Source organism: Gasterosteus aculeatus, chromosome 14, assembly GCF_964276395.1.
Source record: "Gasterosteus aculeatus chromosome 14, fGasAcu3.hap1.1, whole genome shotgun sequence".
Lineage (NCBI taxonomy): Eukaryota > Metazoa > Chordata > Actinopteri > Perciformes > Gasterosteidae > Gasterosteus > Gasterosteus aculeatus.
Window position 1 is genome coordinate 8,830,884 of NC_135702.1, and position 27,943 is coordinate 8,858,826.

General features: G+C 45.9%; 3 protein-coding genes across 4 annotated transcripts; 2 read left to right on the forward strand and 1 right to left on the reverse strand.

The window, feature by feature from the left end:
• The first annotated feature begins 721 nt into the window (after positions 1–721).
• Positions 722–2,338, forward strand: rln1 (relaxin 1). Its single transcript, XM_040198467.2, has 2 exons — positions 722–1,404; positions 1,804–2,338. Exons 1-2 carry the CDS (start codon positions 1,209–1,211, stop codon positions 2,151–2,153), a joined length of 546 nt encoding a protein of 181 aa, XP_040054401.2. The 5' UTR covers positions 722–1,208; the 3' UTR covers positions 2,154–2,338.
• Positions 2,339–2,752: 414 nt separating this feature from the next.
• jak2a (Janus kinase 2a) lies at positions 2,753–21,704 on the reverse strand. 2 transcript variants are annotated; one of them, XM_040198324.2, is made up of 24 exons: positions 21,495–21,704; positions 17,110–17,368; positions 13,706–13,829; positions 13,467–13,587; positions 12,718–12,863; positions 12,130–12,424; positions 11,788–11,907; positions 11,251–11,408; positions 11,052–11,163; positions 10,286–10,472; positions 9,922–10,046; positions 9,096–9,230; positions 8,912–8,999; positions 8,194–8,321; positions 7,928–8,066; positions 7,576–7,727; positions 7,059–7,209; positions 6,825–6,958; positions 6,227–6,416; positions 5,699–5,823; positions 4,795–4,967; positions 4,562–4,679; positions 4,229–4,342; positions 2,753–4,098 (listed from the first exon to the last, which is right to left on the reverse strand). In XM_040198324.2, the coding sequence occupies exons 2-24, from the start codon at positions 17,342–17,344 to the stop codon at positions 3,991–3,993; spliced, it is 3,378 nt and encodes a 1,125-aa protein (XP_040054258.2). In that variant the 5' UTR covers positions 17,345–17,368; positions 21,495–21,704; the 3' UTR covers positions 2,753–3,990. The 2 variants fall into 2 exon arrangements, with proteins under 2 accessions (XP_040054258.2, XP_040054259.2); XM_040198325.2 differs by lacking the exon at positions 21,495–21,704 and adding an exon at positions 21,340–21,458.
• An 11-nt stretch (positions 21,705–21,715) lies between these two features.
• LOC120832255 (zinc finger and BTB domain-containing protein 6-like) lies at positions 21,716–25,998 on the forward strand. The gene is made up of 3 exons (XM_040198412.2): positions 21,716–23,471; positions 23,785–24,109; positions 24,356–25,998. Exons 2-3 carry the CDS (start codon positions 23,801–23,803, stop codon positions 25,370–25,372), a joined length of 1,326 nt encoding a protein of 441 aa, XP_040054346.2. The 5' UTR covers positions 21,716–23,471; positions 23,785–23,800; the 3' UTR covers positions 25,373–25,998.
• Positions 25,999–27,943: the final 1,945 nt, after the last annotated feature.

Sequence of the window (27,943 nt, forward strand, 5' to 3'; positions counted from 1 at the left end):
GAGCTGTACCTGCCGCCTCCCACGGTGCATTTTACCCAGCTGCCCCGGCGGTGTCCTTTGAGTACCTCTCATTTGCCAACGAGCCGTGTTCTGTACTCACGCTGCTGGTTTGACCTCTACAGGCCAGTAAACCTCCACAGTGTGATAACAGTTAACAGATCGGGGAAAAATGAAAGACGCATTGAGATTCTGCCCAGCAGAGGGCACAAAGGGTTTAAAACGCTGTCCAAGTAGCACAACCTCTCCAGAGTCTGATCGAGGCTCGATCGATTTGCCTGCTTTCACATCAGGGAGAAACAGAACCACTTGAAGTGTTGTTGTGTATATATTCTTGCCACCTGGTAACTTGTACTCAAAAGTGGCTACAGAGCGATGAAATTGTTAATATGAAAAGTATTAAACACTGCAGACATTTGTCATGAGAGCGGAAGATTGTTGTTGCTCCAAAACTGTCGCTGAAGCTTTCGGTCATCGTTTCGTAAAGCGTTGATTCTCGCTCAGGAGCTTCATGGCTTAAGCATTGGTGCACCTTCTTACTCATTATGTAAAATATTATATTTATGCATTGTTTATCATTTTGACTCGTGTTCAACATCATGGAAATGATATTTGGACAAAATAAATATTGCCAACACTCGTCGACAACCATCTTTTTTTGACATCCAATGAACATTTAGAAAACCACTAACTTTTATTTTTTTGACAAAGATATTGCATTAAAACCTGGAGTACTTTTTTCCCCCCAGTGACGTGTGCAAGACGTCACAGGGGACGTGTGCAAGACGTCACACATGCCTTCATATCGTTTGTCCTCAAATCAGCATTGAAATAAAGGTAGTATTACAATAAAGAAATAACTGCACGTACGTCATTGTCATCAATCTAAGTGACGTGCGTGAGAGGGAGGGCGAGGGAGGGGGAGGTAGGGGGAAGGAGGGAGGGGATAGAGAGGGAGAGGGCTTAGGGTCGAATGCACAGGTTGAGAAGTGAACCAGTGACGAGGTTTCATACAGGGAACAAAAAGAGGAAAGCCGAGCCTCTGCAGCACGAGACCGACACACAGGAAGCACCTTTGGCAACTCCGGGCTCCAACAGAAGGACAAACAACAACTACGAGGAAGAAGTGGACCGGACTTGAAACGCCCGTCTCAGATCCGAGGTGGACCTCGACCCGACCCGACTCGGCTCTGCTCGTCCCCAAGTGAAAGATGCTGTGGCGGTTGACTCTGGCCGTGGCCGTGGTGAGCGTCGGCGGCATATGCAGCTGCATGAAGACGGACCTGATGAGCCGGCTGATGATGCCGAGGGACTACGGGGTGAAGCTGTGCGGCAGAGAGTTCATCAGAGCGGTCATTTTCACCTGCGGCGGCTCCCGGTGGAGACGATCCACGGGGGGGGGCAGAGGTGAGTTCAGGAACACTGGCTTTTTATTTTCGCTAATCGCTTCATTTGTGCAAAATTAGTTTATTTAAAAAAGACTTCTTGTAAAAAAAAAAAAAAAGACTTCTTCCTACACGTTGAAAGAAGGTCTTTAAACTCTGGACTCTGATTATAGGTTGAGAAATCTTTTTCTCATTGAGGCCGAGGATGATTGAAGGGAAGACAAAAGGGTCCCCAGGGGACGGACTGTAGGTTTTTGCCTTTATTGCAGCCACACGATCGCAGTCAGCTGCCGCTCATTGATATTCCCACAAACTCTTTTAGCGAGTAAGAATGTCATTGAATATTATGCGACAAATACTTTGTTGTAATCTTTATCGTCGCCCCCCGTTAAATCCTGTCGCGTCCCTCCTGTTTCTCCAGATCCCTTCCAGTGGAGTTCCCTCAGTGACGTCACAGTGGAGGACAACCAGCACACCTGGCAATCGGGCGCCGAGTTTGCGGCCAACGACCTTTCCCCTCCCCAAAAGGGCCGCTCCCTCTCCCTGGCAGACCTCCTGGCTCTTTACGGGGCCCCGGGGGACACGCCGTCGCTCACTGACTTGGCCCTTCAGCAGACCGCGGTTTTAGGCCAGAGGGACGGGAACTGGGCGGCGGCGGCAGCCGACGGCGGCGGCATCACCAGCAAGCAGAAGAGGAACTTTTCTCTGGGTGTGGCGGGAAAGTGCTGCAACCAAGGCTGCACCAAGAACGATATCGGACGCTTGTGCTAAGGGGGGGCGGGGATGGGGGGGGCATGAAGACGGTGTGATGGACATGTGTGGAGGGACGTAGAAGGAGAGTTTACAATTTAAAATGTTCCCTTTACTTTGATTATTTTGTTTTCAAAAATTATTTCATGTCCCGTGTGTTTCACTCCCTCAGCATCATTGCAAATAAATTTGAAATACTGTTGATATGAAATGTTGTCTTCCACGCTTGTTTTTATGCCGCATTAAACTCCAGCCAAGATTACACGTAATGTCATTTAGGCTGCTGTGGACTTGTGGCAGAGACATTACGGCTGCCTGATCATTTTCTGTTAACACCCGAGGGCACTACTGCAAGAGCAGGATTATTAGCTCCTAATAATGCACATAAAACAAACAAATAAATAAATGTATCCCCTTGATCTAAACCCGTCCTCATCTTTCATCTTTAAATCATCCTTCCTGTATAATAGGCCCACAACCTTTGAAATACCTGTAAGCTGTTTGATTAGAGATACAATATAATATTTCTTAATACACATTTAGATGTTGAGTACAACCTTCAAATCCATAATGTTGCAATTTGTTTGGTTTAATAAACGTATACACACTCAAACTAAATATCCATTTTATGCTTATACTTTATTTTCACATCTGTACACACATGTGTATTAAAGGTAGCTGCATTTTGCATGAGATGACAGAACTGGGCATACATACTGACTTAAAATAAATAGAACAAATCACGGGCTTAATCGTTTTTTCTGAAAATCTTTGGATAAAAAATGATTCATGTTTTACAAAATAATCATATTTGGTCGTACACAGCAATATACATAAATATATCACATTATTGGTTTAACATAACATGTTTTGGAGCTTGAAGAGCATTTTGGTCACAGATTTTCTTTTTACAAGGACACTTACTTAGTATCCATCCATTTAATGCACATCATAGAACACACGCACACCAACATTTACACAAGCCGGTCGAGAAGCAAAGATATGAACTAAAGTTGCCACAACAAGCTACCGCAGAAAATCTCCCTTCATTATTATTTTCTCCACCGAGACAAACATCAATTTTATCAAAAACAAGAATTACACTGAATGAATCAATGAAATGACAAACAAGATTTGGCTTTTTAAAAAAGATTCCGGAGCAGTTATTGCTCCTCCATCTCCATAATTAATATAGACAAATAACCGTATACTTGTTTCAAGTCCGGTCCCCGATGTGTCCTCCACACATTCCTCCTCGATGTGCCACGGCTGTCTGTGGAACTATTGAGCAGAAGTCCCGCCCGGGTGTCGGCTGGAGGAACCCGGCTCGGCTCAACAAGTCCCTAAAAGTGCCGCAGCACGAGCAGTGAGGTGCGGGTGTGCGGCCCGATGGCCGCAAAGAATCCGCCGGCTCCTTTTGTTTAATATACAAAAGTACAAAATCAAAGAGCCGAGCATTAACTGATGAAATGCTGCTCTTTGGAATCACAGAATCACATTTCTTTCACTCGTCACATTCGGTTTGTACAAAATACACAAGAGAAAAAAATGGGGAAGAAATCTCACAATAATGTTGACGACAATGTTCTCAGAGACATCTGGCCCTTTGGTCCCTTGAGTCAAGAGGTAGTGTACAAATAATCAAATAATGTGTATTCCCCTGCCAGGTGGATGTCACTCTTAATCATCCTTATTTGAATACAAATGAAAGTCTGACAGGCACACGGAGCCGAAGACAACAACAATATGTCTTGACTGGTGAGTGCATCGCTGCTGGAGACCCGGACATAGCGGATCTTTGAGGACAGACTCCCAGCAGTCAACAGCCAAAGGTCAAAGGTCAAAGGGTCGACGTGGCTCATCTGTCCTTGCTGTCTCGTACGGTGTCCACGCTGTGGAATAATGTCTTGAAAGAAGGACGTAGTCCCGGTTCACTGCTCCAACACTCTGCCATGATCCTGAGAACCTGAAGGACACGTGAGCATTAACTAACAAATGAAGTTCATTTCAATTACAATTGTTGTTTTCTTTCTATTTAAATAATGAAAACTTGTTTTGCAGTTTTTATTTTAAATGGCTTGTAAAAAGTTACTGACCTCCTTTGGACAATCATCAGGAGCTGGCAGCCTATATCCCTGTTTCAACAGGTCTATCAGATGGTAGACGATCATCTGGCCTTGCTTCTCATTCCCTATCTTGTCCATAAACACCTGGAACACAAAAACAAATTGGTAAAAAATGACCCCAAAAGCAATTACAACAAGTGTTTTTGTGTCCTTTGCTCCACTATACGTCAACGGACTTATTTAAATAAACACTACCAAGTCATTATATTGGCCAATTGTTGTAGCCTAATTAGGCCAACAGAGCAATTAAGGGTAGAATAAGAAAAAAACTGTCAAACTAAAATAATAAATAGCGCGCAGCACCGCAGGAGGGCTGCAGTTCTTGTCGGTGTAAGTGAAGAGTTCGTAGAGGACGACGCCGAAGCTCCAAACGTCCGACGCCACAGAGAACTTGCTCTCCGTCAGCGACTCCGGAGCATACCTGGAAAAACACCACGGCAGATACAAACAGTGCGTCAGCGTACACACAAGCATGCGTGCGCCTTTAAAGAGTTAACACTGATCCTGCAGCGCGCGGCCACGCGTGTCTTCCTCACCAAAAGATGGGGCTCTCCCCGGGCTCTCTGACGGTGTAGTACTCCTTGTCCTGCGGCAGCACCTTGGTCAGGCCAAAGTCCCCGATCTTCACCCTGGTCTCGCTCTCCACCAGAATGTTCCTGGTGGCCAGGTCTCTGTGGATGTATCGCTTGGTGGCGAGGTAGTCCATACCCTGAAATGTGACGTCACTGTTTCATTGATTATGTCTTCTTTAAAAGGGTAAAAGAAAAGTCAAAGGGGTAAATAAATTCTTCAAATAAAAAGTCATTTCATTCGATTTCTTGGCTTAATTTACCTTTTGTTGTTTTCTAAAGTAAAGTTGATTCAATTTGTGTTTTTGAATGTGTACCCACCCGTCTCGGGCATCCGCTGCGCAGCCACACTTACACAGTGTGAGCTCTGCAATATGAGCCCGCAAGTATAATATGTCCTAATGAGAGGCCGGGTCCACAATACATACCCCGCCATGATAAATGCGCCTCTAATCATAACCTCCAGCCACCGTATTCAGCCCGACAACCTCCTAATAATCATATTGCTCTTTGGCGAGCATGTTTTTATACACTATCAAACAGGTTGTCTCCATTTCTATAGGCCTGGTTTAAAATGATATTTTTCGGGGGTCGATCTCTTATTCCGTACATTAACTATTCACGTGCAGCCGACTTGCCGAGTGCTGTAAAAAAAAGACCTCCTGTGATTGCCGACGGCTCACAGTCATTTGTCTGCCTATAAAATCCGTCCTTATGCAGTCCGTCCACTTTTAAAAACAAAACATTTCTATGGTTTACAAGACAGGAAATACCCAGAAATATGAACAAAAGTAGCATTTTTATGTATGTATGAAAAGCTGGGGGTTAAACAATGTCCTTAGAGTCAGCGGCACCTACTGCATTGCATTACCTTGCAGATCTGTGACGCATAGTGCAGCAGTTTGTTCAGATCAAAGCGCTCCTTGTGTTTGACGAGATAATCTCTCAAGCTGCCGAAGGGGAGATACTCCATGATCAGCCGCATGTTCTTTCGACCTGCATAAACAGAGTTAAGTGTGATACTTAAGAGAGGAAATATGAGGCCTCTGGAGAAAATCCAGATCCGTTTGTTTAACGGTTATGGTCACAGGCGCACCAGGCGGCGAATGTTGGAACCATAACGACATCATTGTGTATTTATACAATGTGCCCAGAGGATAATAGCACAGGTAAATCTGCAGGAGAGTGCAAGAAAAACACTGGTCATTGGTCAACGATTCCTGGGTCTAACATAAGAATTGAGATTAATCAGGCAAAGAAAATTATGCTTTATGCCAAAACAAGGCATATTTTAAATATTTTATCACAATTTGCTTCTCTCTCTTCGAAAATGTGATGTTTTCTTCTTTTTCCGTTTATCATCTGAGCAAAAGCACACTTAATCACGTGTCGTCTGTACCTGCACTGTAGCAAACCCCTTTGTATTTAACAATGTTTTCGTGCTGGAGGGATTTGAGGATCTCGATCTCGCGCTCAAATTCCCGGAGGTGCTCGGCGGTGCTTTGCTGCAGTTTCTTCACGGCCACCACCTCCCCCGTGCTGTCCTGCAGGGGGTCGTACCTGCACATCTCCACGCTGCCAAAGTTCCCCTGCAATGTGGGGTCAGAGGGGAGCCCATTAGAGACATCAAATGAGCTTTTCCTAATTCTCATTATATCTGCATTGCTCCATTAACCTTTAATGTTTATATATTTACTGTTTATACAGAATGTATATATGTATTTATACGTATCCACTGTATATTATATATGCTTTGCATTTTATTTTTTTTATTTTTAATGAAATTTTATACTTTGGTATAATATTTTGGTTACACTTCTGGTCAGATGCTAAACAGATATTAGTATTTAAATGTCTTAAAGGCGATATAATGAAGAAATATCAAGCAAATTAGTTATTAAAAACATGCACACTTAAAGACAATGTCTGAATACTGTGAAGGAGGTGAAAGCAAACAGTCTTTGCTTAAACCAAATCCTCATGTCCGCGTGTCTCACTTTGCCCAGCAGCTTGAGAAAGATGAGGTGCCTCTCCTCAAACTGGGCGGGCTCCTGGCTCTCCGTGGCCCACGGGAACCCGACGCCTCTTGTCCTGTTGGGCACCATGTCGCTCTCCACCAGCAGCTCGTAGTCTGCGACGGTGGTAGAAAAACAGCGTGATCAAACACTGCGATGCAGCGTGCAGGTGCGTCGCGTCTCCTCGTGGCCTGCGCGCTGCCTTTCTCCTCCTACCTGGCGTGAAGAGGCTGTTGAGGTCTCTGATAATCGCCCTGAAGGAGGGCCGGTGGGAGGGCTCGTAGTCCATGCAGCTGTTAATCAGATTGGCCAGCTCGGTCCACTTGGGAGCCGGCAGCTGGTGCCTGTCCTCATAGAACAGGTTCTTCTGCAGAACACGAGAACCAGAGTCAGAACCTGCCTGCTTTCAAACGGAGTCAGATACGCACAGAAACCATAACGACGACGTTGGCAGACGTTCTTAAAGTAATCAATGACAATTGACAAGAGTTAGATGAGATGATTGATACTACTCTCACGTCTGTACACCATATATTAAGCTGCCGCTGGTTAGCTTAGCTTAGCATAATGACTGGAAACAGGTTAAAACAGCTGGCCTGAACACCACGGTGTAAAAATGACGCCGGAACTATTTCTCGCTGGGGCGAGGCGACTTCCAGGTGACTTCAGCGCGACCAAATGATTTCAACATTTCCCAAAAAGACAGAGTTTTCAATGGATCTTTGTCTCTGACCTTTGAGCAGTCCAGCGTGCTGAGCGGTTTGTCTCCGCCGCTGCAGATCTCCCACAGCGTGGTCCCAAAGCCCCACTTGTCCGTGGCTAAACTCAGGTTCTGGGGTTTTCCGATGCACTCGGGGGGAACCCACGGGATGCGCTCCACCAGAACTGATGAGCGGACGTGGACAGCGGCACAGAAGCGCGGGGAGAAGGAAACGTGTGAACGGATTAATACGTTGAGTTGAGGTGGGAAAAACAAGAAGGGATTCACACCAACGCAGAACTGTGTGGACGCGACGTGGTGACCCACGCGGGCGTGAGGTGGAAGTCGTCTCCCATCGGGGGTCAGTGCCCTGCGTTTCTCTCACCTTCTCTGGGCAGCACGGTGATGCTGATGCCCGGGTCACTGAGTTTGATGAAGGGCAGGCTGCCCGTCATCCGATCCTCCTCTCTGATCAGAAGGACATTCTTGGCACAAACATTTCCATGAACGAGGTTCTTATCCTCCTGCGTGCAGACACGACAAAGTGAAATTACTTTTTTTTTCCTACTAGTTTCATTTGCACATGGGATATTTCTCTTTATCTCCTGTATATGTGTGTTAGTTGGTAATGCCTTGTGTCGATAGTCTTACCAGGTAGTGCATCGCCCAGGACAGCTGCTTGGCCACTTCTAGCTTCCAGGTGATGTTAACACGGCTTTTATTCTTTTTCAGGTAGGTGTCCAGTGAACCAAATTTACCATATTCCTGCACCATCATGTCTGACAGGGAGATGTGACATTTTATACACTACTATCCATACAGAAAATCAAAACTCTTTCTTGTGGTTCCTGTAGTTTCTGGGCAGAAAACCTTTGGCCTCCATTAAAGTCTTCCTCGTCATTTTGCCGTGCGTTTTTTTATTGGCCCACATTAAAAATCTTGTAGTCATAAAACCCAGTCCACTTACCCGGCTGCCAGGGGGCTAAACTGGCGACTCGTTGGTTCGCACCAGAAGTCAAGTTCCCACAGACGAAGCTATTTTAATTCACATGTTTTTTCAAATTTGATTTCACGGGGCCATTGCTGTCATGTGTGACGTCTCAATGGCCCAAAAAATGGCACCGAATGACAATACGTAAGGATCGGTAAAGAGCATTAGCGGCTCCCGAGGGCTCAGTTGACGTGGGACAGAAGGCCGCCGCCCAGAAGCCTTAATGCGCCTCTATTCAATCGCTTCAGTTCCCAACGGGGACAACCTTTGACCTCACGCTGTTTGTCCCGTGAAAGCTCGCTCTTTTGCCTTCCCTCCAGTGTCTGGTAGAGAGAGTGTGTGTGTGCGTGTGTGTGTGTGTGCGTTTTGCAGACTTACTTTCATTGCCACAAACACACACGCCAAAGTTGAGGAGCAGGTGCTTGTGGGAGAGCTGGCTCATCATACTGGCTGCTTCAAAGAAGGACTGTGAGGAAAAGAATAAGGGAAGAGGTCCGATTATCATTTCCCCCTTTCGACCCCAGAGCGTATCCGTATCCATCCAGCCGCTCAGCAAGCCGACCTCCGAATAGTCGCGGTGAGCCTTGTCCAGGATCTTGATGACGACATCTATCGTGTGTATTTCTCCGTAGTCTCCCAGCTCCTTCCTCACGCCGCAGAAGATCTTGGTGAAAGTTCCTTGTCCCAGGCTCTCTTTCTAAAAACACAAGAGTGGTGTTTTGTGTTGAATTATGCTGCTTTCTCTGAGTTAAAGATGCAGTACATTGACTATTGGCAATATTCTCTAACCTGAAGCAGCATATTTCTATAATTGGAAAGGCCTCTATTGCGTACGATGCTTAACATGACATATCAAAGACTTGGTGAACAAAACAAGCTTCCACAATTTTATCCCACAAACCAAAACAACTGATTTATTACGGGATGAGTGAGGAGACAATACTGCATAAAAAAACCTCTGAACTCTCTGATGAGTGAAACAGCGAGGTGTTTTTTTTTTCCTGGTTGCTCAACTAAAAGATGGTGAGACAGCAATGCAGCGACGAGGGGAGAGCATGGCAGACACAATTAGGTACTCTCACATGTCCGCCGGGACTGCTAAGGATGCTGGGGGGGGGGATCAATAGAGGAAGTCTCATTGTGATGTCATGTTTGTTACCCTTTCTACAAAAGGGCCTGAACATCTGTCACCAACTCAGATCCTCTTTACGGGTCTATAATCTCATTTGCTAAGTAACTCGTAATGCAAAGCCTTTGGATACTGTTTAATAAGAAGCTTCCACAGCGCTTCATGTACACTAATACCGCTGAAAGAACTGGAAGTGAACTGATTATGATTGTTTGTACGCCTTCTTCAGATGAGAAGAAAGCGAGGAGGGTTTTCTCACGATGACGAGGTCCTCTTTTCGGATCTTGTGGAAGACCATCTGGCTGATGTTGTGTTTGTGCAGCGATGGAGTCAGTGGGACATCGGCTCCTTGATTATTTCTACACACCACAAGGTTGGATTTATCTGAAGAGTTAGAAATTGAGAAAACTCTTGTCATTTATCCAGTTCAATAAACAGTTAATCCATATATAATTAAGGATGCTGTTGCCCATTCTTCCAACCTTATGTACAAAGAAAGAAATTGCGAAAGATCCACAATACATTTTGGGTCCATTGAACGTCAGCATTTTTACTTATATATGTTCTTTTGAGTGTGATACCATGTGTGCATGTTTACATACAGTGTATATGTATTCTTTTACCCTTGAGGCCGGGTGAGCAGCACCTGGACAGCTGGAATGTGTATCCGTCGGTGCGGAGCGCCTCCTTTTGGTAGCAGTGCAGAAGTTCCCTTAGCGAGTCGAAGCTCCTCTTGGCACCACTCAGGATGTGCTCTCCGGACTCCGTCTTCACTATCTGGCAGTGCTTATAGTCCACCATGGTTTCATGCTGAAAAACGTATCAGCATCATTAAAAGCACTAAGAAGTAGGTTCTCTAGACATTATTTTATATTGTTTACACATTGAACAATGAGTTTCCCTCTCAGTCCTCAATACTGGCCATAAAAATACCCATTCATGACTTGGTTAGAGGACGTCCGCATAACTTCATTCCAGAGGTGTTAATTATTAGTCAGAGTAAAGAGTTACACTTGTTTTCTCGGGGAAAGGTGTTCACTGCTCTGCAGTGGAGCGAACACAGAAAGGGAATTTGGTGGGAAATACACTGTAACTGTTGAAGCGTCTCACTATTTTCCAGAAAAACGTATTAATATGGATGCAGACGTTCGTCTATTTAGTCCACCATCAATTTCACGCAATTATTTATCTCTAACTTGTAGTGTAACGGCCTTGGATGTGGCGACGCATTGCACCAGCTGAAGAGATGCTTTGGCGGTCTGCAGTGATGCATTTGGTCGCGGGCTGAACGTGACTGCGATGGGTTAGAAAATAGGCTGCGTCGAAGGAGCCTGACGTGTGCGAAACGCAGCACCTCGCGTTGATTGTGACCCAACAACAACAACCTACCCCGACCACAAAGGAAATGAAGTATTTGTCGTAGTCCTTGGGGCTGCAGCGAAGGATGTACAGACCTTGGTGGTTACCAGAGCGACGCAGCTTAGCGATGGTAAACTCCATCCTGTGAACAAGGAGGCAGAGATGTGTGTGAATGGTTCTGCGGTTGCGGGCGCACGGATGACGTGCGTTATCTCCGTGCAATACTCACGACACGGGGCCGTGGCAGTGGCTCTGGATGCACTCGAGAAGTCTCGGTGGAGCCACCTCTTTGCACAGATAGTGGTGGGCGTCCGCGACCAGCCTGTAATAGCCGTCGACCAATGAGACGAAGGAGAGAGCCTCGGCGAGCGACTGGAACTCCAGTTCCTTTTGCGGCAAGAGAGAAATACATCATTCAGTGCCTCTCTCTTCACTTTAGACACAAAGTAAACAGTACAACTTCAGCCACGCTTCATGAAAGGATCAAATAGGCAACACGGACATTGGGCGAATCCATTTAATTTAATACTATGAACTATATCGATTAAAATAATAATTTGACAACATTTATAACCTTTTTTCTGTAACTAATTTGCCCTCGGCCACAAGTGTTTTCATTTAAACACATCGCAGGGTTTAATGTTGCCAAAATCTGACTTACAGACTGTACTAAATTGGAATGAAGCAGAGGGAATAAATGATCACTATTAAAGTGACGATAGTAATGCAGGGCAGAGCGTGAAGAGGACTTGAGCGAGTTCTCTACCAGGATCTGGTTGTCCTGTCTGGTGAGGGTGACTATGCGGCTCTCCGCTGAGCCCTCCTTGTTGGCCTGTTTGATGCTGACGTCGATCACCTCGGCGAAGTCGCAGTATGTTTGTAGCTCCTGGAGGCACAACAACAGGACAAAATAGTGATTTACATTTATATTCCACGAAGAAAGCGTGCACACTCATGCGCTCTTGTCGTTATTGGCAATTTTAACCAACTCCTAGAGCTCCATCTATTGGTAAAAACCCCCAGCCGTGGCTGCTTCACACTGTGGCAGACTGTGGATGCCGTGGCGTCACCACGGCAACACGAACCCCCCCCGTCTCTTAGCCCTCACCTCCTCCGCTCCCGCCTCCTCTTTCCCTTTTGACCACTGGATGCCCGTGTCGCCCGTGACGACGATGGTGACTTGGCGCGCCGAGAGGTCGGCGACTTGGAAGCGCTCGGCGTAGAGGGAGGGCAGCAGCATCTCCAGGCTCATCAGGTACTTCAGCTTGAGGTTGCACACCGTGGCCTTGCACTCGCTGAACTGCTGGATGAACTTCCTGAAACGGTAGCGGATCCTCTTCCGAGTCAAGATGTTGTACTCCTGGATGCGGCTTTGCATGCATCTTGGCAGGAAGGATTTGTAGCTGAAAGACGAAACAGCGCATACAATTCAGGAGAATTATTATTTGCAATAAGTGCAACACACCTAATCAACTGAAACATAATCTCTTACAAAGAGATAACTAATTCACAAACACGCATAATGAAACTATGTAGATGCTCTCTGTGTTCTGAGCTGAACTGTTATTCATGTGCTGCACAACATGCACAGCAGCCCAACATTTTGTTTGGCTAAGAGAGTGTGCAGCAGATATGACACTCAAACCGTCCATCATTTTTGTCTAAGTGACGATTGGACCGGGTCGCCTCCTCCTACCTGGTGCTGTTGTAGATGTCCAGCGGTGACTGAGCGTTCTCCTTGGCGAGCCTCATCATGTCCAGCACCGCCATGCCCAGGCACTCCTCCTGGGCCTCGTGGCTCACCGGGATATCGACCCGTCCATTCAAGAAGTCACTACGACTCTGGAGGAGGAAAGAGAAACACACGAGGCAAACGAAATGAATCAGATCTTTGAGGAGCAGAAGAATAAGGTGAGAGACGGGGAAGGAGCAGGCGATCGGTCAGGATTAAGTCTCTTTATGTGACATGGAAATGTGCGCCGGAATTACAAAAAAAGGCTTTTTAAAGGCGGAACTTCATTTGATTTTACTCAGTGCTGCAAGACGTTGTTCACAAGTCGAGCTTTACGACTACAGGCGTCTGTTAGAAACAGCCCGTAGGTCAATCTGTTGACACACGCCACATCATTTAAATGTGACAGTGGAGATAAAAACAAAGCTGAACAGAGCAGGACAGAGCGGCGTGCGTTGAAAAACTATTTAACACGCACATGCAAACCTACACACGCACACACGCACAGGCAAGAAAAAATCGAACCCCATTTGTATTTCTTACACTCATACTACCCCACTTCCTGTTTGCTGACACAGATGGACACACACACACACACACACACACAGAGGGAAGTCCAACATTAATGTGAGTAGTTGTGTTTTAAAAGAGCAGAGCAGGTAAGAGGGAGAGTGATCATGTCATAGGAAGTCATACAAGCGGTAAAGACTAACCTGGAGGAACTGGTACGCCATGATGCAGTCATCCATCACGGGGCTCTCGGCCCCCTTGGACACGCCGTAGCGGTGGGCGTTCAACGCATTGCCGTTGTTGTACCAGCCGGTAAAATAGTATCTGGGTAGAATAAGAGAATCGGAGACTCGGTTACAGTAAGAGAGTGAACACGGCCGTAAACGGCACGCAGAAAGTGGGAAACCGGTCAAGCAGAAGAGAATAAAACACAAAGTTCTACCTGACTCTGAGGTGCAGGACCTCACGGGCTGGCTGCTGCATTTTAAAGATGTGATTGGGAGGAAACCATATCCTGTCACTCTCCCTCATCAGGCCTAACATGCTGCAGTACACTGGAGCGATCCCTACGAAAGAAGAATCAGATCAGTACTGTAATGCATTACTGAGTTTTGCATCACGTTACTGATTAGCTGCCACTAAACAACGGCGGCTGGTCAATATTTGACAATAAAAAAAAGTTTTGCATACATTTTCTGAATAGCCAAACACACACAACTCGTATAGTTGTAGCCGCGTAGACTGGAAGCAGTTGCGCTTTGACAATGATTCAGGATTACAACAAACTATAATAATATAATAAGTCACACTGCAGAGGAAAAAGGGAAGTTCCCATGAACAGTTATATGACTGTTTATAGTGAATTACTTTTACAAGTTATAAAAATAACTTTATTAATTTCTGTTTTTTCCGAACATCTGTATGTGTTTTTGTTCCAACAGTTGTTATCAATTTGAACGTGAGAAGGAATGAGTCTTTGAGAGACTTCCTTTCCAAATGGCCGGAGGAATGGGAGGACGATGTCCCGTCCAGCTCTTCTAACGGTCTCATACAAACTTCTGTACTGGCTGTATAAAAGTTGAGTTATGGTCTTTTGGTGGAAGTAATCCGACTTTTCCTCGGCGACATTCTGTTTGTTGTTGTTCATTCGGTTCACATTAACATTTTTTTGTTTGCTTGACAACGTGTTGTTTCATCATATATGGGATTAAGCTTCACCACGTTTCCAACCATATTTAAAGACCGGAGACCTCCTGCTAAGTCACGTGTTCTTGGAACGAGGTGTTTCATCAGTCATTGGCAGACACCGTGCAGCAGGAAGCACTCGGGGCGAGGCAACGCTACGAGGGCGCGTCAGAGGAAACACGCCCAACCACAACAGGGTGGATCTACAAGCGCGTTCCCTGGGGCAATTCTTCAAACAATGATGTGAACTTCAAACTTTCTCTTGATTGAATACGGTACAAGTTATGATTGAATACGCGTAGAACTTCTCCTGCCATTCGAAGGCCGATCGTCTGTGACGGAAGACAGGAAACGTTTGACTTCATCCCGACAGATCGACACAGCAACGTCTGACTGGCTGTTATGATCTTAGTACCAAGCCACATAAAGAAAGCCAGTGTAAAGACAGACAAAGAAACACGGGGGGGATTTGGGGGGCCATACGCAGAAGAATTGAGAAGAGAGGTTGTTCCTTATCGGCTCACGGGGGCACTTGGGGAACAGAGTGTGTCATAGAGAGATAGAGTTTGGGTTCAGAGGAAAATAGACACAACAGTCGAACAACTTCCTGATTTGTGTTTGCCAGAAAGAGAAAAGCCAGTAGTTCTGTTTCCACAAAATAAACACTGCGTCGGCTGTGATAGCGAAGTCGCCCATTGCAATTCCTTCAACAGGAAATTCTTGGTGAGGAATGAAGGTGGATTAACTTGGATTAACTTGGACGATGCCTTGGAAATAAACAGCAAATTCCACTTGATAATGTACTATCTTAAACTAAGCAAATTAAAGCTCACAGCCACTTGATGGCTGATGGATGTTTGGTTCAAAAACTTGTCTTAGAGTAAACAAAAAGCGTGAGAAGGAAGTACACGCACATGTCGGTTGAAGACGCCCTCCCATGTGTTTCCTGAGTGTGGGAAAGTGATTTGCGGACGTGTTTACACGGTGTAACAGTGCGTCCATAAGAAACACCGTAGCAACACACGCAGGAACGTGACCTGCTGAGGCTCATTGAACCCGGCTGGATCAACTCCAACGGAACAAAGGCACCTGTCTTCCTCGTCGATGAAGGAGCGAGATCAGATTTATGAAGGGAGAGTTCTCCGAGATCACAAAGATCCGTTATGACGTCACGATGACGTCCTACGAGCGCCATCGATGCTGAAGACAAGAATCATTTATTTACAGGGAGACCTTCTCGAGCCGGTGGACACCACACGCCGCAGCCGATCATTCACTGTCTCATACTGTCTCACACACTGTCTCATACTGTCTCACACAATGTCTCACACAATGTCTCACACTGTCTCACACACTGTCTCAAACACTCTCTCATACTGTCTCACATACTGTCTCACACACTGTCTCATACTGTCTCACACAATGTCTCAAACACTCTCTCATACTGTCTCACATACTGTCTCACACACTGTCTCATACTGTCCTACACACTGTCTCATACTGTCTCACACTGTCTCACACAATGTCTCAAACACTCTCTCATACTGTCTCACATACTGTCTCACACACTGTCTCATACTGTCTCACACACTGTCTCACACAATGTCTCAAACACTCTCTCATACTGTCTCACATACTGTCTCACACACAGTCTCATACTGTCTCATACACTGTCTCATACTGTCTCACACAATGTCTCAAACACTCTCTCATACTGTCTCACACACTGTCTCATACTGTCTCTCACACTGTCTCATACTGTCTCACACACTGTCTTACACACTCTCTCACATTGTCTCTCACACTGTCTCACACACTGTCTCATACTGTCTCACACTGTCTCACACACTGTCTCAAACACTCTCTCATACTGTCTCACACTGTCTCTCACACTGTCTCTCAGACTGTCTCTCACACGGTGTTGCTCTGCAGAGAATATCGGGAAAGCCGCTGCATGTCGTGCTCTTGATAAAGTTCTGTTTGTTTATTTTAAATTAATTTTATTTTCCATAGCCCAAAATTTGCCTCAGAGGACTTTACAGTCTTTACACGTGTGACGTCCTCGGTCTCGAAACCCTCACATCAGCACAGAAAAAACTCTTTTTTTCTGTTTGCTGCTGCCTTTAATTGACCATTTTGGAATTCTGGTACTTAAAAGTATTCTATTTTTATTTATTTTTTCACATACACATGACAGTATTCATTCCCGTTCTCTATTTCACTTCACGCATGTAAAGACATGTTCAACACATGTGGATTTCACATCCAAATGTTTCTAACAAACAATGTTTATTTAGCCGGACCCATTTAGAGATGGTCACAATGCGGACCAGAACTTCACACGGTTGCTCAAGCAACCACATATGTGGCAATAAAAACAAGTTCATCCTTGTCATCCAGTGCCCCACTGAAGGGGTTCAACATGCAACAAAGAATTTAAGAATTGTTCAAATCATACTTGGTGTTGCAAGACCATGTTAACCATATGATACAATATCACACTGTATTTTTAATGCTGTTTCTTTTCTCCCCTCAGTTTTTTTCGCATCATGTAAAGCCCTTATTAGACTGATGTTCAGAATAAAAACTGCTCTACAGTTCATATGAGTTGACCAAACTATAATTTGCATACAGGAAGACTGAAATCCTCTTTTGACTTACCACATGCTTTCGCTGCACTTATGCACAGTTCCTCTGCTACGTACTCCCCGGGCGGGAACGTGAGCACGCTCTCTGAACCGTTGCCCCCTCCTCCATCCTTCCCCACGTAGTAAAGGTGGACAGTGAGGCAGGTGGCGTCCGCGTCCTGCTTGGAGTCCACTCCAGTGGCCGGGTGGAGATGCGCCGCGGGGCCGTGGACGGGTGGGTCCATGTTGGTCAGCAGGATACAGGCCATGTGCTGCGTGAAACAAACATCCGCCTGTACAGATAGACAGGAGATAGAAAGTACCATCAGGGGAAGGGATTGGTGAGAGGATGTTGTACAGCGCGTACCGGCAGCCGGACCTCGTACGTGACGATTGCCGATGATGATAAAATAAACATGCTGATGTTTAGCAAATTGCGAGGAGCGCTTGATGGTCTGAACCAAATGTTAAGGCTTTTTATTCAATAGTTGCTTGTGAGCCTCATGCACAAAACCTATGAAGATAAAGGACCAAGGGCAGCTACAGGAAACAGCAGCTTGCTTTGTGAATGTGAGTGAATATGATAAGATAATAATCAATCCATCAGCAAGTTCAGCCACTATCAACCACAAAAACTAAGAATTGTATTTGTTGTTTTCTCATCTACGACGTATTTCCACCTGTGTGACAGATAAGAGTCGAACAAGATATAGTTGGGGATTCAGAGGATGAGAAAACGACTTCATGCTTGAAATCTGCACACATGTCAAAATCACCACATTTACTTTAATGCACAATCAGAGGTTTCCATCAGTGATCACAGGAACGGTTTGTCTCCACTCGTGTTTTAGTGTTTGAACAAAAACAAAGCTTGTGCATTCTCTGAAATGTGTGAGAGTTTATTTCCGTTTATCTGGCATGCAATCAGCGCTGTGCCGTGGTTCTTGGAAGCTTCAATGAAAACCAGTTGACGTGTAGAACAAAGCAGCTCGTGTGAATGAGATCCAGTGTGAAGCTCGGCAATCACAGCACACTCTTAACTTCCAGGACACATCCGCTTTGAACAGTGGCTGAGATGCTTTGTCAATTCACCGTTACTCATGAGAACACATCATACACATCACAAGACTGCAGTGCACTAAATCCACCATCCACACAAATACTGACATCGACTCCTCTGGCGTGTGGTTCTGGGCCGCTGGTCAGTTATTGATGACAGGCTGACCGGAGAGTCACAACAGTTTGGGAGGCAGATTTTCTGCAGCATCATTTTCAATATGTCATGTGCTTTGTGTTTAACGCAACCAGTCAGACGTGTCCTTGTTCCCTTCTGAAACAGACTGTGTGTTATGGTTGAACGGTCTCATACATCTCATATCATTTTTGTATTTTTGTCTACAGAGTTGTTCACTTTCTGTAAAACACACCTTACTTATGCATATAACCCTTGATCAAAGTCTACATACAACATAAAATATGAGATTGACCTGACTGAAAACATGTTTGTGTGTTATATTATACATTACAATATATATTATACAATATAACAATGACAATATTTTGTGAAGTGTGTATTCATTTATTTCTTATTTTCTCCTTTCTGGTCTCAGTATAATTTATTGTTTTTGTTTCCTTTTTTTTGTTTTGTTATTTCTATCAGCTGATAAGAGTCAAAAGTATGGAAGCGCCACCAACAACATACTCCACCGTCACCACTACTATTGGGTAACTGCAACTTTCATGCGTCAGGGCCATTTCTGCAACAACTGAACTTAAACTGGGTTCCCCTGAATGTTTTATTCTTATTTGGTCATTTCTGGACCTGCAGCACATTCAGTATCCACAGATTTCCTCAAGGATCAGCGTGACGGCCGCTGGTCCAACGTCAACACAACCAAAAAAAACAAACACCATCTGTATATTCACTCAGGAAATCTCACGACATGTGGATGTATTTGGCAAGACAGGCAACCCAGGATGGACAGGAGAGGCCTGCGCAGGCTGGCAGAACATTCTTGAAGGCAGTTAGTTCTTTCATATAAACAAGCGGGACGGCGGGAACGTTGCCCGCGTGCTTTCTGTCAGCGTGTTTACACGCCCATCACTATTATCATGTAGCAGAGACTTCGACCAGCTCCTTATCAGGCACTTGCTGCCGGTTGTGATCACAGTTATCAACTGGGACACATTCCGGCCTCGGTGGCGGCTGAGCTCCAACGCTGGCTGCCGATGCCTTCAAGCAGTTTGTTTGCCGAACAGCTCTCTGGCCTCCCTTCAAGTTCCCAAAAATAGGAGCGGCTCACTAAGCCACGGAGTACAGAGAACGCGCCCTGGGAACCCTAACTGCTCCCCGGGCGACCTCGCGGCTGCACACTACTCCCGCTGTGTGGCACGGCTTCGAAATGTAACGTATGTGTTGCTTTGGATAAAAGCGTCAGCTAAACCACAGAGTGATACATCCCTCCAGACACCGGACGGATGTACTAAGTGAAAGAAATACGCCTAATGTCTTAGTTGGACAAGAGCGCAGTCCGAACAGTCAACAGTGGAGCCATTCCACACAGGAATAAACGCTTAATTAAAGCGTGACGGGAGACGACAGATGTTACAGACGCATCGACCCCTAAGCATGAAACCTGTTTCTAGCATCACCACGCTGTGTTGAGATTCCTCGCATGGTGCCCAGCTGCGCAAAGCTGAGGGTGACAAACTCCGCCGATGACTACAGGTTCTGAGGAACCCGCATAACTCACCATGTTTCTTGTGTAAAGAAACATGGTGAAGAGGAGCATCTCTTGCCTGCTGGTTGTTCCAGTTGAAGTCACCAGTTCTCCCTCTTTGCCATTCTTGATCTTTGATGATTTCTTTGTCCGACGCTATTAAAAATAATTGATTTAGAAGACCGCAGGCAGGGAAGGACTGCCGAAACTGTTTGTCCGTGGGAGGTTTGTTTCTCTGAATAACAGTACGGTTGTGTGTAAAATCCATTGTGTTTCTGCTCACCCACTTCCCATACACTGATGCAGCAGTTGGAGTGGTTTGAGTGGGGTAACACTTCCCCAAAACGCTCTGCCAAAAACACGCGAGTAGGTAAAGTGCGCTTTCTATCTGGAAAGGCAACACTACTAATGCTTCTTCTCAAGCGATTCATCCGAGGCGGCTCTGGACGGTGGTAAACTGTGAATCGCTCCGACACGGCTCTCATGGTGAAGTTCACTTTAACGACTAGATGGAAAGAGAAGCACGAGGCTCACATCGTCACAGCGTGGCATGTTTTTTTTTATTATTTGGGTTGAGATCTGGCCCGGGAGTCACTCTAAGATCCGGTACTTCAAAGACGAGCGCCGCGCGTTATTTAGCCAACGTGTGATGATGTGAAGCTGTAACTTTTCTATTGTTGCTGCGTGTTCCCTTTTTAAATGGGCCAACTCCGTCTGCTTTCCTCTCCATTTCAGCAGCTGACTGTGCAGTTCTTTGTATGTGACCTGAATATCAGCACCAGAATGATGTGCTTTCCACGTTGCTGTGCTTCGGCAAGCACCCTAATTAATCACACATGTATTTGTGTGTGTAAAAAAAAAGTGTTAGAAAAACAGATGCGCAGCTCGACTTTCCCGAAATAGAGACGCCCGTGAGTCTCACCTTGTTGTGATAAACGCGCCTGATTAAAAAACCAATATTAGTACTGCCGGTTGTGGCGTGACTCAAACGTTTCGAACAACACTGCCTCCCTTCTCTTAACCAGAGAACACTGGCCGCGTTACTGAGCTTTAACGGGAAAATGACATGACGGCTGTGCAGAGAAATACTTTGCTTGGCTTTTCAAATGGATTATTTTGAAATATCTGTATAAACGATGAGGCAGCAGTTACCAGTTTATTACTATGTACACTTAATTGGACGAATGCAGCTTCATTGGAGAGTGTGCAAATAAACCCACAATTTTCCATTTCTCCCAACTGACAGGTGTGAATTTAAGTGTGTGTCCCACTGCATCAGGTGTCTGAACAGGATTCTCTTGTGTGACCTCATCTTAATTCTAGCTCGAGTAAATTGGCGATTCTCTTATGTTACGCGTTACACTTAAAAACATGAGTAACATATTGTCATTTCAAACTCCTAAATATCCATTGCCCTCAGATGTCCACTATGGAGAACTCTCCTCAACCAGAACCTTTATTGCAGGGAAAAACATCACATGGCTTCAGGTCGCTGTAGGCCTTCCTTTATAAAGCAGCTGTACATCCAAACCTGAACTTCATACCTCAGATCGGCTCCTCTGCCCGAATGAAACACAAGCGCGCCACAGAGACCAGCTGATTCTCTGCTGAACTGGACCGTTATTGTTCTTCAGGGACCTCAAGACACAGCGATCGCTTTCAACATCTACACGCACACGCACGCACACACACAACTTACCCCGTGTGATCGTCTTCCGTTGTGCTGTTGCTGCGCGGACTTGTCCAAGAAGTCCTCCGTGCCTCCGACAGCAGCGCGGATGGAAACCCCCCCCCTCCCCCCTCCCTCCGCCCCACCTCCCCGCGGGTTGGACGCGCGTCCCCGGACTTCACGTCACCGTCGCTTCGGTAGGTGGCGACCGAACCCCTGACCTTCCGTTCCCGCGAACGATCGTATTCGTTGACCGAACCCCTCTGCCAGCTCACATGGCGCCGGACTCCTCCTTCTCCTCCTTCTCCTCCTCCTCCTCCTCCTCTCCCCAAACGCTCGACGGTCTCGTCCAAGTGGAAACGTGTACGCGGCACCGAGAGATGAGCGCGCGGGCGGGCGGGGCGGGGCGCCTCTTAACGGGTCTCTTCTGCCCGAGCGACTCGGTCTCTTCCGTGTTTCATGCGGAAGCGTCATTAGTGTTGGAGCCGTGAAGAGGGGCCCCGGGGGCCGCCGGAGAGGTGCTGGCTTCTTTTCTTCTTCTTATCTGTACTTTTACTTTATGGTCACGCAATATTTAATGTGGAAGTGTGCTATAGTCTTCAATCCGCTTTTGTATGACAGTTATATTGACTTTTAAAGGTAAAAAGCACAACGTGCAATAAGCAATAAGGCATGTGAAGACAAATACTAGCACATATAATATCTAATGAAACAGTAATAAAATGACTTTCGGGAACTATTCTGCAGAAATGAGAATTTCAACAATAACACTTGCAAACATGACCCTTTAATTGTACACAGCACTAAGCAACAAGACAGACCAATATGACAGATAATGAAGTCCCTTAAAGTCATGACACATGCAAACATATTGCTTCAATATAAAATGTGGACTGGAGATCAAACCTATTTTTGGATTCTTACCATAAAATAGTTTGAAGCTCTCACTTTCTTATTTATGCTGTAAATATTCTATATTTGTGCATTTTTTATGCAAAAGCCTCTGGATAACCCAGAGATCTGTGAAATGCCTGTTATTTTGACTTTTTGTTTGACTACAACTTAGCACAAATTGCATTTTCCTTCTATTATTGTGTGCATATCTTTTAATATCCACATGAATAATCCACTCAGAGCACATTACATGAAAAGTACAGTATTGTCTTCCAAAAGGTTTTGATACAAGATAGCGTTACTGGATTAGTTTGTCTTATTTCTTGGACAAGGTTTTCTGTTCTGCTCCAATAAAAGCCTCTGTTGAGAGCAGAGCTTCCCCTTCAGCTGGGAAAACAGACGTGTCAAACTCGCGTCATGTTTAGCTTTTTAGAACATTTATGGAGACCTCACATTCCAACCAGCCTCAACCAAACATTTGATTACAGTACGTAATCTGTCAAGATCTGTTTGACAGAGCCAACTATGGTGTGGTTTGAAAAAAAGGAGGCCATAATAGATATAATATTTTACTCAAGAGAGAAATTAATAAATCACCTGATCACTCCTCACTCTCTCCCTCTTTTATACAATCCATCCATCTGTCTCGTTCAGTCCATTCGTTCTCTGTAGCACAAAATTCCTCTTAAGCTATAATACGTAACAATAAAAAGTTTTCCAACATATTTAGGCCTACGTACCAAATGGACCATCCATCCACAGTAGAAAATAAAGTGTATTTTGGCAACTAAATTACATTACTTCAGTGTGTTGCATGCCCAATGTTCACAGTTCCATATCTGGGCCCTCTGCTGGTGGAATTGAGCCGCTCAAGGGGTTAATTAGTTTACAAGCTCCTGCGCAACCCCCCCCCCACATACACACACACACACACTGCTGTCTCAGTAGAAAACCCGGGGAAGACGGAGGATGACCGCATCCCTCTGCATGTGTCAGTGGTTGTGGTCAGACTGTCGGACATCTGGCCAACAGAGACTCCTGCTCTCTTGAAAGTTCATTTTTATTTTTTCAACCCGCCGGATCCGTCATCACGCGACGCGTCTACAGTAAAAGGTGAGGGTGGCTCTGCACGTCCATCTGTGATCGCTCTGTGTTGTACTGACTGTGGCACATGAGTGCAGTCCATATGTTAATAGGATGTGAAAATTGTGATTTGGCTGTGAATCAATGGGCCTAATACATAGTTCTACCAGGGTTTCCAAAACCTTTATCACATTTCCAATGTGATATGTAATCACACTGTTCAACCAAAAGCAGCAGAAAAAGGTCCAGAACCTTTTCGAAAAGGCAGCGTAGTGAAAAAGCATTTCATGCAGCTCACACGATTCCTGTATTTGACCTCTCAAAACTCCATAATGTTCCATAGGTCCACGCAGACTATCATGTCGAGCTCCCGTGACACCCTGCGGTTTCGTTTCCCCGCCCACGGGGACTCCATCCTCAGCAAAATCAACGCTCTAAGGGAGGAGCAGCGCTTCTGTGATATCACGCTCCTCCTTGGGGATCCACGCGACGCCACCGGTCAGCCGCTCCACTTCCACGCTCACAGAGCCGTGCTTGCCGTCTCCTCGGACTTCTTACGGGACCAATTTCTGCTCCACGGAAGCCGGGCCAAGCTGTGCGTGGGTGTGGTTTGCCGTGCGGAGGTTGGCAAGAGGCTTCTGCTGTCATGCTACACGGGGCTCCTAGAGGTGCGATATGATTAGAGCGTCTGTGAATGCAGTGTAACATCAAGGGTTGTAGTACATGAACAGACATAGGGAACATTTGTTGTTGCAACAAGAAAATGGAGTGATAAAAGATGATTGGTAGGACTGTGGTTATTGGTTGTACTTCTGTGTTTGTGTATTTTATGTGCATTTATAGCGGGCGTTTGGTATTTAAAGTGTTTTTTCTATTTTTTTCCCATGCATTTCATCAAACATGGCTGATTGTAGGTCCCTCTGAGAGACCTGGTGAGCTACCTGACTGCCGCCAGTGCGCTCCAGATGAGTCAGGTGGTGGAGAGGTGTTCCCAGGCCATCTCGCAGTACCTCGGCCCCACACTGGCTTTGAAACCTGCAGAGAGACACTCAGAGGAGAAGGACAACCAGCAGCAAGACAGCGACCAGCCAGGTACCAGCTCCGGAAATCAGGAGGAGAAGGATGCGGCGCTGGCCAGCATTAGCGTCCGGGAAGCCAGTACGGAGGAAGAAGTCAAGTCCAAGTCAAGGTTTGGTAAGGGAGCAATGATTGGTAGCCTGATGTCAGAAGAAGGTGGAGACATGAAGCCTGCGAACACAAACCAGCCACCCTATCAAGCTCAGCAGGTTACAGGTGCTCTGAGATGCTACTCTCCCACAGCCTTTGAAGATCATATATCCCCAACAACTGATTTAAGCTCTGCTCGATGCAAAAAAACGGTGCCCAATATCCAGAACCAAGAGAAGGACGCCGAGGAAGGACAACGCGAAGAGGGAAAATTGTTCTTGCTCGAAGCTCAACCGCAAGAATGTGGCGAGCCGAGGGACACCCATCTGTTTTCCATCCCTGGAGAAAATCTGCCAAAGAGCTTTTGTTTGTCTGGAGATGAGCTGGAGGAACGCTCGGACCGCACATCGAGTCAGAGGCCGTACTTGTGCAGGAGGTGTGACAGAGTCTTCCAGCACCTGGAGAGCTACCTGGGCCACCTGAAGCCGCACAGACAGTACCTGTGTTTGGTCTGTGGGAAGGGTTTTTCCCAAAGGATCAACCTGGTCCGCCACATACGTGCGCACACCGGGGTCAAGCCTTTCCGATGCCCGCTGTGCCACAAGACATTTTCCCAAAAGGCTACGCTGCAAGACCACTTCAATCTGCACACAGGGGATCAATCCCATAAGTGCAGATACTGTGGCGTGCTCTTCCAACACAAGGTCGGCCTGAGGCGCCACCTGAAGGACATTCATGGTAGTGGCCCGCAGAACAATGATTGAGGAGGCTGTGCACTGACGATAGAGCCGCAGTCGCGACACTATTGTCATTATCATGGGGTTACTTGTAGTTCAGAGATCTAAATAACTTTAGGAGCATGTCAAACAAAGTCTATCGTCCGGAACTTTCAGCGAAATAACTCATAAGAGGATTTAAAGAAATGGCAAAATAGAGGTGATCACAGAGTGCTACATAAGTGTTTTCAAATCTATGAGTTAATGCACTTCCCCTGTAACGTTTGGCTAATGGACAAGTAGATTTACAAGTAAATTTCCTTCTGTGCCATCTGCGGTGTTCTCCCGATAACTGCCGGCACAAAACATTGAATTAAGTGCTGTAGCATGAAATGAATAAGTTCTGTTATGCTTGAACTGGCTGAGTTGGTAATCGTTTCAAACTGATTTTAGAATGTTATTATAATTTATAGGTTGTACTGACAACTAAGTGTGTGTCTCTGTGCCGTCTGATTTTTCTGCTTTACCAAGAAGATGTTCCAGAATAAACTATTAGAATGAGTTTTAAGACTGGAAGTTATACAGTGAAGTTAACGCTGCTTTAATTAATGCAAAACAATGCAGAGAAAACGGTTGACTTGATAAAAAGAAATAAAATGCCTTTGTGGCGTGAACATGTCTTTGCTGGATCTTCTGCACAGACTGAGTCCCGACTCCTGCTGGGGTCCACAGACAACAATCACTTAAAATTTGACCCGACTGAAATTTTCTGCAGCGTGCTGAGCAGTTAGCTGCAAGTGAGTAGGTGCTCCCGCATAGCTGAGAGGGTTTCCATCCACTCTTTCTTTTCTCCTTCAGACATGTTGTTTGTGTTGACTAATGAAGACAGAGAATGCACGTAAATATGGTCAAAGACACACCATAGCATCCCCCACACAGACCTTCATCAGAATAGTTAGCTACGCGCACGTCTGTGTGGACTTGCAGTCCACATCCTCACAGACAGACAAACAGTATTTGTGGCATTCTGGGCACCTCCATTATGAATGAGTGTCTGAGGGGGGGTGAGGGAAATGGGGAAGATGGGGGAGCAGTGCTAGATACAAAGACAGTGATGAAAAGAGGGATGGATGTCATTTGAATATTGGTTCTCACAGTAGTTGATTGCTTATTGTGCAACTGTCCCTCCTCCTCTATCACCGCTGCGTAAATGCCCTTGAGCAAGGCCGTTTGCATCCCAAATGCGTCTAAGGGAGCATGAGCGTAACCGTGTGAGGCGATTCCTTGAACATACGTCATGTCAGCAAAACAGTATGTAAGGTACAGTATTACAGTGAAAAAAATGTGCTTATTTGATATCTCTCTGAAGATGAAGAGTAGTCCCAAATCAATTGGAAAATGAGCCGATCAGAGGCAAAAGGGACTAAAAGTCTCCATCTGTGCAGAAGAACACCATATCTCCCTCTCACTGTGTGGCTCCCCTAGCGGACAATGGCCCAATATATAGTATATATATATATAATTATTTCTACAACAACACACACAAGTCGCCAAAATCTCTTTAACGCTACTGAGATGAACGATTGAATCTATTCTTAGGTATCCAACTAACAGGATTAATCTCAGTAGGCCACGATCCTAACATGGCCCAGAGATTTATCACCCACTCTCAATGCGAAATTACATGACATAAAAATAGATTTTAATAGATAAATTACTATAGTTACCATCAAATGTAGTAACAACCTCATGCTAATAATTACATTTAAAGCCATTTTTCGGCGTGTTGTAATTAGTTGGAGGCAATGGATATGGGTTAGGAATAAACTGCAAATAACGAGGAAGACAGACTAAACGCGGGGGATGTGCGTGCGTGCGGAACTTCCTCTCGCCGGGCGCACTTGTCGAAGGGCATCCTCTGCCGGTGTGTTGCTTTAAAACCACACCGCCCACGCCTCGAAAAGCGGCTTGTTCCGGCTTGCCCCTTCACGTCTTTTTCATTTATCACTGCTCACGCCATCAAAATAGTGCCCGACGCCGACCGTCGCGCGCAAGCTTTTTTTTTTTTTTTTACCCTTCTATTTAATTTTTTTTTTAATTGATCCCTCGCAGTCGCTCGGAGTGCGCGCGAGATGCGCATATAGGCGGTGCGGCAGCTCTCCTCCCGTGCGGCCCCCGTCGTGAGTCGGATGAGGCGCAGTTCGGGCGCCCGTCACCCGGCGGAGCGATATCAGCATCTCCTCCCAGAGCCCGGTTCGTCTAAGCGAGAGCGCGCGCCGCACCGCACCTGAGTGAACGTCCACCGTCACGCGCCACCGAGAAGCGGGGCAGAGGATCCAAACTGGACCCACAGACCGGCCTTTAATGCGCTGAAATGCAAAGCCATTTATTTCCCCGGGCTGGCTGCTGCAGTTGTTTTGCAGCTGATGAAGATTTTTTTTTTTTTCTGAATTCTTATATTGATGCGCTTCGCTGGATGGATGTGTTTATCCTGGTGCTCGTGGTGTAGTGCGTGAGGTAAGTGACTTATCCAGAGGTGCGCGCTACTTTCGCCTGCTCCTCCAATCGAGATTTGTGTGTTTTCTTGTGCGCAAAGCTTTTGACATTTCAATGTCAGAC